General features: G+C 45.8%; 1 protein-coding gene across 1 annotated transcript in view; it reads left to right on the plus strand.

Annotated features, from left to right (window-relative positions):
• Positions 1–13626, plus strand: part of LOC309544949 (uncharacterized protein) — a gene marked incomplete at both ends in the record, with an annotated part of 99601 nt that overhangs the window by 19141 nt on the left and 66834 nt on the right. The window contains one exon of the mRNA XM_082243953.1: positions 2173–2412. Coding sequence (XP_082100079.1) covers positions 2173–2412 — 240 coding nt within the window. The remainder of the gene's footprint in view (positions 1–2172; positions 2413–13626) is intronic.

A 13626-nucleotide genomic window follows, 5' to 3' on the forward strand; every position in this document is an offset into this window, starting at 1 on the left:
ATTTTGTTTTTTCAATATTTTTTTTTCTTCTTGAAAACATGTAATTATTATTATTATTATTCTATAGCGCCAGCGGTTTACGCAGCGCTTTACAATGTTAGTAATGAAGACCATATTGCTTCAAAGGATATTATTATTATTTTGCGTTAAAAATACCCACAAAAATAAAATAATTGGTCCCCATCATTTATGTAAAATAAAAAGGAATCCTGCAGATTCACTGTTCATCAATCCAACACTATTCCTCTTCTAGGTTGGATAAAGCCCAAGGTCATTGAATCCACTTCCTGTAAACTCAGGCTGCTAAGGGCCCACCCCATTCCTGGACCCAAGGGAAAATGCTGTAGTAGACAGCAGCTGAGCTCTCTGCAGCATTAAGGATCTTTCAAACACCAGAGAACAGGCAGCAGTAAAGGAGGGGGGGGGTGCAGTGCAGGGGGGCGGTGCTGATGGACAACTCAAAGTTTGGTGATTTCCCTCTTTTCTAATCTTGGTGACAGTGGCCACCATGACAAATAGGGAAAGTAAATCTCCTTGATGGAGGAACAGGTAGCAATAAAAAGATGGCAGAGTGTGAAGTGAGGAATAGTATGGGCCTTTATCTGGTGTGTCCTTGAGCTGAAAGATGTCTCTTCCACCTTAAAAGCTTGTTGCTTCAAAACATGGTTTCAGACACCCTTTTTTTTTGGCCGAAAAGCAAAATGCTATGTATGGCAGAAAACTAACACTGAACATTACCCTGAACACACCATCCCCACCGTGAAACATGGTGGTGGCAGTTTCAGTTTGTGGAGATGTTTTTCTTCAGCAGGGACAGGGAAGCTGGTCAGGGTTGATGGGAAGATGGATGGAGCCAAATACAGGGCAATCTTAGAAGAAAACATGTTTGAGTCTGCAAAGACTTGAGAATGTGGCGGAGGTTCACCTTCCAGCAGGACAACGACCCTAAACATACAGCCAGAGCTACAATGGAATGGTTTCAGTCAAAGCTTATTCATGTGTTAGAATGGCCCAGTCACAGTCCAGACCTAAATCCAATTGAGAATTTGTGGTAAGACTTAAAGATTGCTGTTCACAGTCGCTCTCCATCCAATCTGACAGAGCTTGAGATATTTTGCAAAGCAGAATTGGTAGAGACATCCCCAAAAAGACTTGAAGGTGCAACTGCAGCAAAAGGTGCTTCTACAAAGTATTGGCTGCAATTATCATTTTCCTTCCACTTCACAATTATGTGCTACTTTGTGTCGGTCTATCACATAAAATCCCAATATAATACATTTATGTTTTTGGTTGTAACTTGACAAAATGTGGAAAATGTCAAGGGGTGTGAATACTTTTTCCAAGGCACTGTAAATTGGTTAGCTTACAGTCCTTTTTACACCTTTTGCTTGATTTGCTTCGGCTTTGCTTCAAAAATGATACCCCACGTCACTTTAGTGGAGCTTCAAAGCGTCTTCAAAGCCTCCATAGAAGTCTATGGCAAAGCTTGCTTGAAGCAGCTGCAGCTTTTGAGAGGCTTTAATTCAGCTTTAGCTTTGCTTTGGAGGTATTGTAGGTATGAAATATCAACACACACACATGGCATCTGCCAAGCTTCAATAAAACTTTAAAAAAAGACACCACCGAAGCATCATCGAAGCACCACCAAAGCATCACATAAGCATCAAAAACACATAAAAAAGGATGTTGAAGCAGTAGGCGCTTTAATGTGTGTTGAAGTCATAGCAAGTGTAAATGAGCCCTAACTCTGTCTTTAGATGGAAGGGGGTCCCTAATGTGAGATAAACATTTTGGATCCTATCTCTATTGTGCATTCTTGTTTTGTTCCAAGGGAGACTCTTGGAGAGTGGTGACCCCATAATATTGGTGTTAATTGACTCTAATCCAATATTACTTTAGAACACATGAATGATGTACTTTGGAAAATATTAGCAGTATGTCCAAGTCGTAGCAGAATTATGGCTGGTATGGTAGGACCACACCCAGAAGGAGATGTTTGTGTTGGGTTCAAGTACAGCAATAAAAATGTAGGAAGACATTGAATTCCTTCCTACTTAATTCAAAACAATCCATAACTCTAGAAATGATTGGCCTAGTGTTACATGTATGACTACTTGCCATTTGTTGCTAATACTCCTTTTTGTGTTATTATGGTGTAACTTATTTTAACAGCACCAAGGTTCCTTCAGAATCAGGATCTACGAGAGAGAAGATTTTAGAGGTCAGATGATGGAGTTCACTGAGGATTGTCCTAATGTCTATGAGAGATTCCCTTATCATGACATCCACTCTGTCAATATCCAAGATGGCTACTGGATGTTCTATGAGGAACCCAACTACAGAGGACGTCAGTATTACCTGAGACCTGGAGAATACAGGAGATACACCGACTGGGGAGCCACAAGCCCAAAAATTGGTTCCTTCAGACGTCTCCATCAGTTATACTAAAATGACAAAATCCTAACTTAATTTCTTCACAATAAAAAACAATTAATAAAAAGAAATTGCAGTTAGTATGTTTTGTATATTTATATACAGTAGTTTTTATATAGTTTGTCATGCTTAATGTAGAACTTAATCCAGTTTATGGAATCTCATGTTATTTGAAAAGGTTTCCAAACACTTTATATCTAAATCTTTCATTGGGTATTCCTGGCAGGAAGGTCAGACTCTTTACAGTCTTGATAAAAATAAATGGTTGTAATATTTTTTATATAGTCATGCGTAAAGTAAATCCTAATCCAATCTCTCAAATCTCATATACTCTTTAACCACTTGCCTACTGGGCACTTTTACCCTCTTCCTGCCCAGGCCAATTTTCAGCTTTCAGCGCTGTTGCAATTTGAATGACAATTGTGCAGTCATGCAACCTTGTATCCAAGCACATTTTTTATATTTTTTTTTAGATAGGTAGAACTTTCTTTTGGTGGTATTTAATCACCACTGGGGTTTTTTTTTTTTTTGCTTAACAAATGTAAAAAGAACGAACATTTAAAAAAAAAAAAAAAATGTTTTAGTTTCTGTTACAAAAGTTTGTAAATAAGTAATTTTTCTCCTTTCACTGATGTTCACTAATAGGCTGCACAGGTGGGCACTGATAGGCTGCACAGATGGGCACTGATAGGATGCACTGATTGGCACTGATGAGGCGGCAATGATGGGGAGGCAATAATATGCAGTACTGAGGGGCATTGATAGGGAACATGGATAGGCGGAACTGATAAGTAGAGTTGAGCGGACACCTGGATGTCCGTGTTCAGCGGGTTCGGCCGAACTTTAAAAAAAAGTCCGGGTCCGTGTCCCGGACTTTTGCCGAACTTTTCCCGGATACCGAACCCCATTGAAGTCAATGGGGAACCGAACTTTCAGGCACTAAAATGGCTCTAAAACACCAAAGGAAAGGGCTAGAGTGCTGCAAATGGCAGCAAAACATATTTAAGAGCATGGCAAGTGCTCTGCAAACAAATGTGGATAGGGAAATAACTTAAAACAACAAAAAAAAACAGAAAAATAAAACAATGTTCTTCATCTCTGAAGAACGAGGCTCATATGGAGTAGGAGGGAGGTTGAGGTGGTGGTGGATGTGGCGGTGTCATAGGCGTGCGCACAGGGTGTGCCAGGTGTGCCTGGGAACACCCTAATCACCTAGGGCACATTAGCATTATCGCTCTGTTTGCCAGTGAGGAGATGGGAAAGATCTCCCTCGGACCTGCTCTGCTCTATTTCACTTTGCCAGCAGGGAGAGTAATGTATCGGGGCCATGTACATGTAGGCAAACACATGCATGTGTATTTAAACTTTGGGGTGCACACCCTAATGCAATAGGCTGCGCACACCTATGGGCAGGGTAGGTGGAAGCGGCGGTGGAGGAGGACCAGGGCCGGATTAAGAGCATCATGGGCTTGGTGCTGAGGATTTTGAAGGGCCTTAAGGGCCGTGCCTTGGCATGCACCCAGAGGAGGAAGGGTGCAGCCATGCATGCCTAATTCAACATGGGATGCTGTCTCTGAAGCCCATAAACACATCCATGCATCGGCAACTGTCCCTCCTTGTCCGGCCTTCGTGCTGTGTGGGGAGGTTCTGAGGGAGCTACCTGGGGAAGCGAGCATAGAAGCCAGACTTCTGTGTTTACAAGTGACAGAAGAGCGGTAACAGTGAATATGGCCAACCCGGGGCCTATATAAAGGTAGGGGCCTGGAGCTGCAGCTCCAATAGCTCCTACGTTAATCTGGCCCTGAGGAGGACGAGGTAGCCAACACTGCTTCTTTTCAGAAATTTTAAATGAGGGTACACCCCAAAAGAGTGAGAAAGAGCAAAAATAGAACAATGGCTGGGTAAGGTCGGTATCCATCGCTATTCTGCACAAGGTACGGAAAAGTCCCGTGGGGTCCATGCCTGGTTCATTTTAATGAACGTGAGCTTGTCCAGATTGTCTCTGGACAGGCGGCTGCGCTTGTCTGTGATAACGCCCCCAGCCGTGCTAAATACCCGTTCAGATAATACACTGGCTGCAGGGCACGCCAGCACCTCCAAGGCGTAAAGGGCAAGCTCAGGCCATGTGCCCAACTTGGAGACCCAGAAGTTGAAGGGGGCAGACCCCTCATTCAGTACGTCTAGGCGTGTGCACACATACTGCTCCACCATGTTGGTGAAATGCTGCCTCCTGCTAAGACGTTCCATATGAGCTGCTGGTGCTGCTGTTTGTTGTGGCGTGCTGACAAAGCTTTTCAACATTTCGGCCATGCTAACCCTGCCTTCTGAAGTGCTGGCGGTGCCCTGGTTGCGTTGGCGACCTCTTCCTCCTCCTCCTCCTCTGCCTTGTGCTTCCACTGTGGCCCCGCTGTCAGGTGGGAATGCCAGCAGCATGGCGTCTACCAGCGTGCGCTTGTACTCGCGCATCTTGCGATCGCGCTCCAGTGAGTGAATTAAGGACGGTACGTTGTCCTTGTAACGGGGATCCAGCAGCGTGGCCACCCAGTAATCAGCACAAGTTAGGATGTGGGCAACTCGGTGGTCGTTGTGGAGACACTGCAGCATGTAATCGCTCATGTGTGCCAGGTTGCCCAGAGGCAACGAAAGGCTGTCCTCTGTGGGAGGTGTATCGTCCGTGTCCTCTGCATCCCCCAGCCACGCACCAGTGATGGCCATGAGCTGGCCTGGGTGCCACCCTGCTGTGAACATGCTTCCATCTCCTCCTCCAGCTCCTCCTCCTCATCCTCCTCATCCTCCAGAACTGTGCCCCTGCTGGACAATTGTGTCCCTGGCGCTTGTGTGTGCAGGAACCCACCCTCGGAGCCCCTTGCGAATGACTGCCCTGAAAGCCTTGGAAATGTTACCTCTTCATCCTCCTCCTCCTCATCCTGTGCCACATCCTCTTCCATCATCGTCCGAATTGTTTTTTCAAGGAGGCATAGAAGTGGGATAGTTAAGCTGACAACGGCGTCATCGGCACTGGCCATGTTGGTGGAGTACTTACAACAGCGCAACAAGGCACACAGGTCTCGCATGGAGGCCCAGTTATTGGTGGTGAAGTGGTGCTGTTCCGCAGAGCGACTCACGCGTGCGTGCTGCAGCTGAAACTCCACTATGGCCTGCTGCTGCTCGCACAGTCTTTGCAGCACGTGCAAGGTGGAGTTCCACCTTGTGGGCACATCACATATGAGGCGGTGAGCGGGAAGGCCGAAGTTACGCTGCAGCGCTGACAGGCGAGCAGCAGCAGGGTGAGAACGCCGAAAGTGTGCACAGACTGCCCGCACTTTCTGCAGCAGCTCTGACATATCGGGGTAGTTTTTAAGGAACCTCTGCACCACCAAATTCAGCACATGCGCCAGGCAAGGGATGTGCGTCAAACCGGCTAGGCCCAGAGCTGCTATGAGATTTCACCCATTATCGCACACCACCAGGCCGGGCTTGAGGCTCGCTGGCAGCAACCACTCATTTGTCTGCTGTTCCATGCTACTCCACAACTCCTGCGCGGTGTGTGGTTTGTCCCCCAAACAGGCAAGTTTTAAAACTGCCTGCTGTCGTTTACCCCTGGCCGTGCTGAAGTTGGTGGTGAAGGTGTTACGCTGTCCGGATGAGGAGGCGGTAGAGGATGAGGAAGCGGAGTAGGAGGAGTTATGGAACAGGAGGCAAACTTAAGCGCCCTGCAATCCTCGGTGGTGGAAGGACATACGCCAAATTGCTATCCGCCTCAGGCCCATCCACCACTGCATTTACCCAGTGTGCCGTTAGGGAGATATAATGCCCCTGACCGTGCTTACTGGTCCACGTATCGGTAGTTAGGTGGACCTTGCCACAGATGGCGTTGCGCAGTGCACAACTGATTTTTTCCCCCACTTGGTTGTGCAGGGAAGGGATGGCTTGCCTGGAAAAGTAGTGGCGGCTGGGCACGACGTACTGTGGGACAGCCACCGACATAAGGTTTTTAAAACTGTGCGTCTCCACCAGACGGAATGACAGCATTTCAAAGGCCAAGAATTTTGAAATGCTGGCATTCAGGGCCAGGGATCGCGGGTGGGTAGGGGGGTACTTCCTCTTCCTCTCAAGTGTTTGGGAGATGGAAAGCTGAACGCTTCCACGGGACATTGTGGAGATGGTTGGTGACCCAGGTGGTGGTGTTGCTGACAGATCCTCTGTTTGCGGGGTGGCAGGTGCCGGTATCACTACAGATGTGGATGGAGAGGCCGAGACTGCAGCAGAAGAGGAAGCAGGATGAGCCAGAGACGTTTCTTGGTTTTGAAGGTGTCTACTCCACTGCAGCTCGTGCTTTGCACTTAGATGCCTGATCATGCAGGTTGTGCTCAGGTTGAGAAGGTTTATGCCTCGCTTCAGGCTCTGATTGCACAGGGTGCAAACCACTCGTGTCCTGTCATCAGCACATTTTCTAAAGAACTTCCAGGCTAGAGAACTCCTTTGAGCTGACTTTGGTGTGCTCGTTCCCTTGCTGCGTTGGGCAGTAGCAGGTGTAGTGTCTAGGGCACGGCCGCTCCGCTTCTGCACCCTGCTCCCTCTTCTGCTGTGCTGGTGGCTCTGTGCGACCACCGCCTCTTCCTCCAAACTACTCAGGTCACCTGCATGACGTTCATTCCATGTGGGGTCGAGGACTTCATCGTCCTCCACATCATCTTCCACCCAGTCTTCACCCCTGCCCTCCTTGTCGGCCACCCAGTCTTCACCCCTGCCCTCCTTGTCGGTCTCCACAATGCTGAACGCCGCAGCAGTTGGCACCTGCGTTTCGTCATCATCGGAGACGTGCTGCGATGGTCCTTGCATGTACTCATCTTGAGAAATAAGTGGTTGGGCATCGCTGCACTCAATCTCTTCCACTTCTGGGGCAGGGCTAGGTGGATGGCCCTGGGAAACCCTGCTGACAGAGTCTTTAAAAAGAAGAAGAGACTGCTGTATGGCTTGGGGCTCAGACTGCTTGCCTGATTTCCAAGGGGGTGAGGTGAAAGACGGTTGGACATCGGCTGCAGGTGCCAACTCTGACCTTTCTGCAGTAGACTGGGTGGGAGACAATGTGAAGGAACTGGAGGCACTGTCAGCAGCAAACCAATCTACTATCGCCTCTCTGTGTTCTGGCCTCATCACTTCTTGAGGCGTATGATGCCCTACCAAATACTGATGCAGGTTCTGTCGCCTACTAACACTTGAGGAAGGTGTTTCACTTGTGCGTGTAGCTGGCACAGATCGACCACGTCCTCTCCTTGCAACAGGAGCTCTACCAGCAGCACCACGACCCAGGCCACGGCCCCTATTTGCCGGTCTCCTCATATTTCTGTAATTTAAGATCTTGCCCTAGAAAGGTGTTTATTGAATAGCGGAACAAAACAACAACAGTATCGCACGGGTGTATCTCACAGTCAAATATGCAAAGTATGACGCAAATTTAATTTTTTTCACCCCAACAGGGTGTATATTGAATAGCGGAATAGAAAAAAGGATATAAAACGGTGTATCTCACACGTACAAACACAGACTAGGCCCCGATTAAAATTTTTTGTACCCTAAAGGGAGGATGAGGAAGAGGAGTAGGAGGAGTTGGGAACAGGAGGCAAACTGAAGCGCCCTGCAATCCTTGGCGGGGGAAGGAGATGCGCCAAACAAATTTAAAAGGTGTATCTCACACGTACCGATACAGACTATGCCGTAATTTAATTTTTTACACTCCAAAAGGGTGTATATTGAATAGCGGAATAGGAAAAATTTTATAATACGGTGTATCTCACACGTACAAACACAGACTAGGCCCCGATTACAATTTTTTGTACCCTAAAGGCAGGATGAGGAAGAGGAGTAGGAGGAGTTGGGAACAGGAGGCAAACTGAAGCGCCCTGCAATCCTCGGCGGTAGAAGGAGATGCGCCAAACAAATTTAAAAAGGTGTATCTCACATGTACCGATACAGACTATCCCGCAATTAAATTTTTTACACTCAAACAGGGTGTATATTGAATAGCGGAATAGGACAAATTTTACAAAACGGTGTATCTCACACGTACAAACACAAACTAGGCCCCGATTACAATTTTTTCTACCCTAAAGGCAGGATGAGGAGTAGGAGGAGTTCGGAACAGGCAGGAGGCAGACTGAAGCACCCTCAAATCCTCGGCAGTATAAGATGCGCCCAAAAAATTGGAAAGGTGTATCTCACACGTACCGACACAGACTATCACGCAATTTAATTGTTTATACCCAAAGGTTTTGATTAAATAGCGGAATAGAAAATATGATCAAAAAAAGTGTATGTATCTCACACGTACAAAACCACACTAGGCCCCAATTACTATTGTTTGTACCCCTAAAAGGCTGGATGAGGAGTAGGAGGAGTATGGAACAGGCAGCCCCCTCAAATCTTCAGAAGTATGAGATGAACCCCAAAAACTTGGAAAGTTGGATCTCACACATACCAACACAGACTATCCCGCAATTTAACTGATCCCCAAAGGTTTTTATTGAATAGCGGAATAGAAAATATGATCAAAAAAAGTGTATGTATCTCACACGTACAGAAGCACACTAGGCCCCAATTACTATTGTTTGTACCCCTAAAAGGCTGGATGAGGAGTAGGAGGAGTATGGAACAGGCAGCACCCTCAAATCTTCAGAAGTATAAGATGAACCCCAAAAACTTGGAAAGGTGGATCTCACACGTACCAACACAGACTATCCCGCAATTGAACTCATCCCCAAAGGTTTTTATTGAATAGCGGAATAGAAAATATGATCAAAAAAAGTGTATGTATCTCACACGTACAGAAGCCCACTAGGCCCCAATTACTATTGTTTGTACCCCTAAAAGGCTGGATGAGGAGTAGGAGGAGTATGGAACAGGCAGCACCCTCAAATCTTCAGAAGTATGAGATGAACCCCAAAAACTTGGAAAGGTGGATCTCACACGTACCAACACAGACTATCCCGCAATTTAACTGATCCCCAAAGGTTTTTATTGAATAGCGGAATAGAAAATATGATCAAAAAAAGTGTATGTATCTCACACGTGCAAAACCACACTAGGCCCCAATTACTATTGTTTGTACCTCTAAAAGGCTGGATGAGGAGTAGGAGGAGTTTGGAACAGGCAGCACCCTCAAATTTTCAGAAGTATTAGATGAACCCCAAAAACCCCAAATACCATTCAGCTCTGCTGCAGGCCACAATTTAATTTTTTTTAACCCAAGGCTGTATATTGAATAGTGGAATAGAAAAAAGTGTATGATTTTTGAAACCACTCAATAATAGCACATGTGAACTGAACACTGAACACAACAGTGTATGATCAGAGTCAGCACAGCACAGCTGAAGGAAAAACGCTGCACACAGTGACTGATAGAAAAATACTTTTCTCCCTCCTCCTCAGTGGGCAAAAAAGATTGTGTTCACTGCACCCCAAAAAGATTGTGTTCATTGCACCCCAAAAAGATTGTGTTCACTGCACCCCAAAAAGATTTTGTTCACTGCACCCCAAAAAGATTGTGTTCACTGCACCCCACACACAGCAAAATGGATGTGGACCACTGACACCTGCCTATCTCCAGCCTCTCCCTAAAAGGATTGATAAGATCGTAGATCGGGTGACTGCAAACCCCCCCCACACACAGCAATATCGATTGTAGTTTGTAGAACACACTGTCTGACCCTAAAAATCAGCAGACTCTCTCCCTAAAAGGATTGATAAGATTGTAGATCGGGTGACTGCAAACCCCCCCACACACACAGCAATATCGATTGTAGTTTGTAGAATACACTGTCTGACCCTAAAAATCAGCAGACTCTCTCCCTAAAAGGATTGATAAGATCGTAGATCGGGTGACTGCAAACCCCACCCCACACAGCAATATCGATTGTAGTTTGTAGAACACACTGTCTGACCCTAAAAATCAGCAGACTCTCTCCCTAAAAGGATTGATAAGATCGTAGATCGGGTGACTGCAAACCCCACCCCACACAGCAATATCGATTGTAGTTTTTAGAACACACTGTCTGACCCTAAAAATCAGCAGCAGCCTCGCCCTAAAATGCCTACAACTCGCCCTGCCTAACACACTCCGACCTGTCCCTCAATTCTATGCGGACACAAATGAGTTTTGCCTGCCTGTCTGTCCCTAATCAGCAGCCAGCACGTTGATGTGTGCTCTGTCCCTGAACTAAACAGCAGAATGACGCAGCAGCGGCGCTGCCTCGAACTTATAAAGACTTGGTCACATGCTTCAGATGGCCAATCACAGCTACTAATATATTTGTAGGCATGGCTGGGATGGCTTAGGCACACCAGTTAAACGCTTGTTGATTGGCTGTTGAAAGCCCGCCATGAAAAGCGCGCCAATGCATGCAAAACCCGGAAATAAAACGACCGAACACGGATTTTTACCCGAATATACAGTTAAGTTTTCGGGTCCGTGTTCGGGTAACAAAAATCCAATTATTCGGTATGAACACGAATAATACAGTCCGTGTTCGCTCAACCCTACTGATAAGCACTGATTGGCGGCACTGATGGACACTGATTACCGGCACTGATAGGCAGCACTGATGAACAGGCACTGATGGGCACTTAAAAGCAGCACTGCCAGGCATCACTGATGGGAACTGATTGGCATCACTGATAGGGACTAATTGGTATCACTGCTGGGCACTGATGGGGCTGCACTAATAAACAGTGCCCTGATTATCGGTGCAGATCTCCCCTGTGAGGAAATGCCACTGATCAGTTCTCCTCTTGTGAGGAGAAGAAAGCTGATAACCGGGATTTCCTTGTTTACATTTGAACAGCTGTGATTGGACACAACTGATCACATGTGTAAACAGCCTCGCCATTGGCTCCTTACCAGGGTTGGTGAAGCGCTGTGCTCCTGGGACAGAGCACGCCACCATTTGCTACCCTGTAAGCCCCCATGGGCGCACAAACGTGGCGAGAGTGGGAAGACGCCATACAACATCGTCCCAGAACGAGAGTGCTCCTGCCTGCCCGTCATTTAACAATACGAAACAGTTAACCACTTGCGGCCCGCACACTGTAGCTTTACTGCTACAGTGTGGGCCAGCTGTGAAGAATCATGTATATATACGTGATTCTGTTTTTCCGGGTAGGGGGGTGCGCGCACTCCGCCGGCTGTGCAATGATTAGTCCCAGCACAAGCTGATCAGCGGGTGCCGGCCAATGTATGACCCCCAGCACCAGCTGATCGGCCAGGAGGAAGACAGGACAGAGCTCTGTCCTGTCAGTAGGGATGTGCCGGTTTTGGTTTCTCTGCAAATCAGGAAATAAAAACCAGCACATCCATTAGTAAAAACAGCTCACAGTTCACATATGAACACTGCTTAGGCACACATTTAGGTCTTTGATCACCCCTGATGTTTAACCCCTTCCCAGCCAGTGTCATTAGTACAATGAGAGTGTATATTTTAGCACTGATCACTGTATTAGTGTCACTGTTTCCCACAAAGTGTCAAAAGTGTCAGTTAGTGTCAGATTGTCCACCGCAATATCGCAGTCCCGCTAAAATTTGCTGATCGTCAGCATTACTAGTATTTAAAAAATAAATAAATAAAATGCCAGTATATATATATATATATATATATATATATATATATATATATATATATATATATATATATATATATATATATATATATATATATATATATATATATATATATATATATATATACCATAGTATGTAGACACTATAACTTTCACGCAAACTAATCAATATAGGTTTATTGGGATTTTTCTACCAAAAATATGTAGCAAAATTCATAATGTCCTAAATGTATGAAGACATTTGATTTTTTATTTATTTATTTTGTTGGATATGTTTTATAGCAATATGAAAAATACTGTTGTTCTTTTCTCAAACTTTTCAGTCTTTTTTTGTATATAGCGCAAAAAAAAAAAAATAAAGAAAAAGAACCCAATGGTGATTAAATACCACCAAATGAAAGCTCTATTTGTGGGGGGAAATAAATAAAATATAAATATAAATATTGTTTGGGTACAGTGTTGCATGATTGCACAGTTGTCAGTAATGCAGTTTCAAAAAGCAAAAAAAAAAACGATCTGGTGAAGGGGGGTAAATCTTCCAGAGGTTAATTGGTTAACACGTTAATATATGAAGCATTACCCTGATAGGGGTTTCTGAGCATAAATTTCCCTGGGTCTCCCTCTGATTATCCTGCAGCCAGTTGCTTGGGTATTTCCACACAGTCAGATGTACACTCATCCACTCGTCGTGATCCAATGACCAGTCTAGGGGATTTTTTATTTTTTTTGTATTTATTGGTAGAACTTGGACAGGAGAAGAGATTAGTGGGATACTCTAACTTTAACTAGGTACAGAGGAGAAAAACTCTCACTTGGCCTCACTTGGTTGAACTGAATAGCGGACCCTCTGCTGAACCATACAGGATTTGTATGGAAGAATAAGTCCTTTGCTTGCTCTGGCAGCAGACTCAATGAACTCTAAATCTTCGGAACACTAACCAGTATCCCGTTTACCTGGCACCCGTCCCCTAACTTCTCTGGATTGAAGGGATGGCCCTCACCAAACAGGCTCCTAGACTTAGGTCTGTACTCACAGAAGCCAGGAACAGATCCTTCTGGGTGTGTCTCCCTTCCAGTCATCTCTGCAGGACATCTGGTTGCAGCTTCTGTGACTCTGGCCCTCGACTACCTGAGGCTGCATGGTAGTCTGTACAGAGGAGGGGGCAGCAACCCCCCTCCCTCCAGGACCCCACTCTCCAGCCAAAGAGACTCCATCCACATGTATAAATACAGTCACCCAGCATGCATTGAGGCACTTTTCCCTATTCACAAGAAGGGCAGCAAGGTAAAAGCTGCCAATTACAAGCCAATAAGTTTAACATTGGTTATAGTCAAATTAACGTAATCACTCCTGAAAAGAGGGATCATCGATCACATTTCAAAATACACAACTGGCTGGACCCAAAGCAGCATGTCGCCCAGGGAGGTTTGACGTAAACCCCGCTTGCGGTGCATCTGCTGGATGCAGTACGGGGATTTCGCCATCCCTCTCTTTCCATTCGGTGTCTGCGTGACGCTGGTGGAAGGGATTAGCCTTGAGCCCTTGGGATATAAGGCTGAGGTCGGCCAGGAGTTCAATGA

Source organism: Pelophylax lessonae, assembly GCF_965119305.1.
Source record: "Pelophylax lessonae genome assembly, chromosome: 1".
Classification (NCBI taxonomy): Eukaryota; Metazoa; Chordata; class Amphibia; order Anura; family Ranidae; genus Pelophylax; species Pelophylax lessonae.